Source organism: Scylla paramamosain, chromosome 4 (assembly GCF_035594125.1).
Source record: "Scylla paramamosain isolate STU-SP2022 chromosome 4, ASM3559412v1, whole genome shotgun sequence".
Lineage (NCBI taxonomy): Eukaryota > Metazoa > Arthropoda > Malacostraca > Decapoda > Portunidae > Scylla > Scylla paramamosain.
Genome location: NC_087154.1, coordinates 38,657,027 through 38,659,526, shown reverse-complemented (window position 1 = coordinate 38,659,526; position 2,500 = coordinate 38,657,027). Strand labels below are relative to the sequence as shown.

The 2,500-nt window shown below is 57.3% G+C and overlaps 1 protein-coding gene across 1 annotated transcript in view; it reads right to left on the bottom strand.

Moving 5' to 3' along the window:
* Window positions 1–641: 641 nt before the first annotated feature.
* LOC135100077 (carboxypeptidase N subunit 2-like) overlaps window positions 642–2,500 on the bottom strand; it is a 44,507-nt gene continuing 42,648 nt past the window's right edge. The window contains exon 2 of the mRNA XM_064002973.1: window positions 642–2,500. This exon is cut by the window's right edge and continues 344 nt beyond it. Coding sequence (XP_063859043.1) covers window positions 949–2,500 — 1,552 coding nt within the window. The 3' untranslated portion in view covers window positions 642–948.

The following is a 2,500-nucleotide window of genomic DNA, read 5'->3' as shown; positions in this document are numbered from 1 at the left end:
GAGAGAGAGAGAGAGAGAGAGAGAGAGAGAGAGAGAGAGAGAACCACACAAGCTCAAACTCGCTTCGAAAAGTTCTCCCCAAACTGGCGCTTCTCTTGCTGCAATTTGTGCTTCGGCCATCCTCTCTCTCCCTCTTCCTCTGTCTCTCTTTACAAGCCGCTATTTTTCTTTCCCTTTTCCAAGCCAACTTTCATCCATTATTTTATTTACATTCTCTCTCTCTCTCTCTCTCTCTCTCTCTCTCTCTCTCTCTCTCTCTCTCTCTCTCTCTCTCTCTCTCTCTCTCTCTCTCTCTCTCTCTCTCTCTCTCTGTTTGCTCTTTTCATTTGGTTATATTCAATTCTAACCCAACAAGGCTTTTGACCGAATCCTCCATCAGCCATGTGTTTTTTGCCTGTGCTTGGGCGTACGCACGCACTGGCCTCGTAAATCCTGAGTTAATCACTGTGGTGGTGGTTTATTTTCCCGTGTTTTTTTTTTTTTTTTCTCTCGTGGTACCCAAGCTATTCGTCGTCAGTCAGTCAGTCGCTCCGCAGATTTCTTTTTTTCCATGTTTAGTGCACAGTGCTTTCAGAAGCCTGCTTTCCTTTTATCACGTGTGTTTTTCTTGGTGTTTTCTTCTTTTTTCTGTTCTCTTTTTCGTTTCCAGTGTTTTCTCCGGCTAACTTTCACGTCCAGCCGAAGCGAGTCAGATGTGTTTCTTACTCCGATGTTGAAGTCCTTTGTGTGTGTGTGTGTGTGTGTGTGTGTGTGTGTGTGTGTGTGTGTGTGTGTGTGTGTGTGTGTGTGTGTGTGTGTGTGTGTGTGTGTGTGTGTGTCTGGTGATGGCGGCGGTGGTGGTGTGCCTCTGGAGACGACTGGCGGCTCGTAAAGTTCTCTCTTTCTCCTAAGCAAACCTTTGGGTGACGGTTCATCTGCGGGTGAGTGGGCGGCGCGGCCTCTGCTCCTCTATGCGAAGCCCGGGGTGGGAGTCTGGCCGGTGCCAAGCAACTCCTGCGAGCCGTCGATGTTTGCTAATTCCTCGATTGTGGCGATGGTGACGTCAGGGCGACTACTGCTGTTATTGTTCTTACTGTTCTTCTTTTTCGCTTTGGTCTTCTTCTTGGCTTCCGGGGCGACGGTCTGACCCTCGCACGTGTAATAGAAGGCGGAATGGCGGCTGTAGGCGACCACGGCCACCACTACCATCACCAGCAGCACCAGCACCACGCAGCAGCCCACCACGATCAGCAGGTGCAGGTGCTTGGCTGCAAGCTCCGCCAGAGACCAGTCGGGACCGCCGCGCTCCTCCTGCACCGTCAGCTGGCTGTGGGGCAGCATGGGTTCAATGGTGTTCTCGCTCAGCGCCGGCGTGGCCCAGGACGGCGCGGGGACCGACACTTCCTGCGGGCACAGGGGCAGGTCACCCTTGGGCAGAAGGGCGAGCTCCAGCCCCTCCACTCCCGGGGGCGCCACGCAGCGCAGACACGTCCACACCCGCGGCTCCTCACATCCAGACTCCTGGTCCGGCGCGTCCTGTAGCCACTGCAGCAGCGGTCCCACGTGGCACTGGTCGCAGTGCCACGGGTTGCCCTCGAGGCGCAGCTTCCGCAGATTTTTGGAGGAGATGATCGCCGCCACCACCTCCTCGTCCAGGCCGCGGAAATTGTTCCTGGACAGATCGAGCGAGTAGAGCTGCGGGGCATTGAGCAGCGCCGCGGTGGGGAAGGTGGAGAGGTAGTTGGAGGACACATTGAGGTGGCGGAGGCCCGTCAGGTTCTGCAGGAGGCCTGGAGGCAGCCGCATGAGGCCCATGTCACCCAGGCCGAGTCGCTCTAACCGAGCGGCCGCCGGTAACACCAGCTGGAGCCTCTCGATGTGGAGGGAGTTGCCTGAGAGGTCAAGCAGCTGCAGGTCATCCAACACGTCCCTGATGGCCTCTGGCTCGAGATTGACTAGGCGGTTGTAGGAGAGGTCCAGCAGTGTGATGGACGCGTTGTTGAAGGCCTCGGGCTCCACGCGGTTAATGCGGTTATGGGCGAGGTGGAGCGAGGTGAGCGTGGAGCCCGCCACCACGCCCTTTTCGATGAATGTGATCCAGTTCTCATTCAGGTTGAGGGAGATGAGTTTGGGCAGATAGATGGTGGCCACGCCGGGCGGCACCTGCGTCAGTCGGTTGTTGTGAAGGTCAAGCGTGTGCACATTGCTGAGTGTTCCGAGCAGGGAACTGCTGAGGGAGGAGAGACCGCAGCCTGCACACATCAGCTTCTCCAGCTCGGGCACGTCCGCGAACTGTTCCGGCCGGAGGTCGCCGAGTGGGTTGTAGCTGATGTCCAGCCGCTGGAGCCGCGCCAGGCCGAAAAAGATGCGCGGCACGAGCTCCGACACCATGTTGTGGGCGAGGGAGAGGGACTGTAGCAGGTGGACGTGGCGGAACACTGCGGAGGGCACCGACTCGATCTGATTGTGGCTGAGGTCCAGGTGCCGCAGGGACTCTGCTCCGCGGAAGTTGGTGTCCATG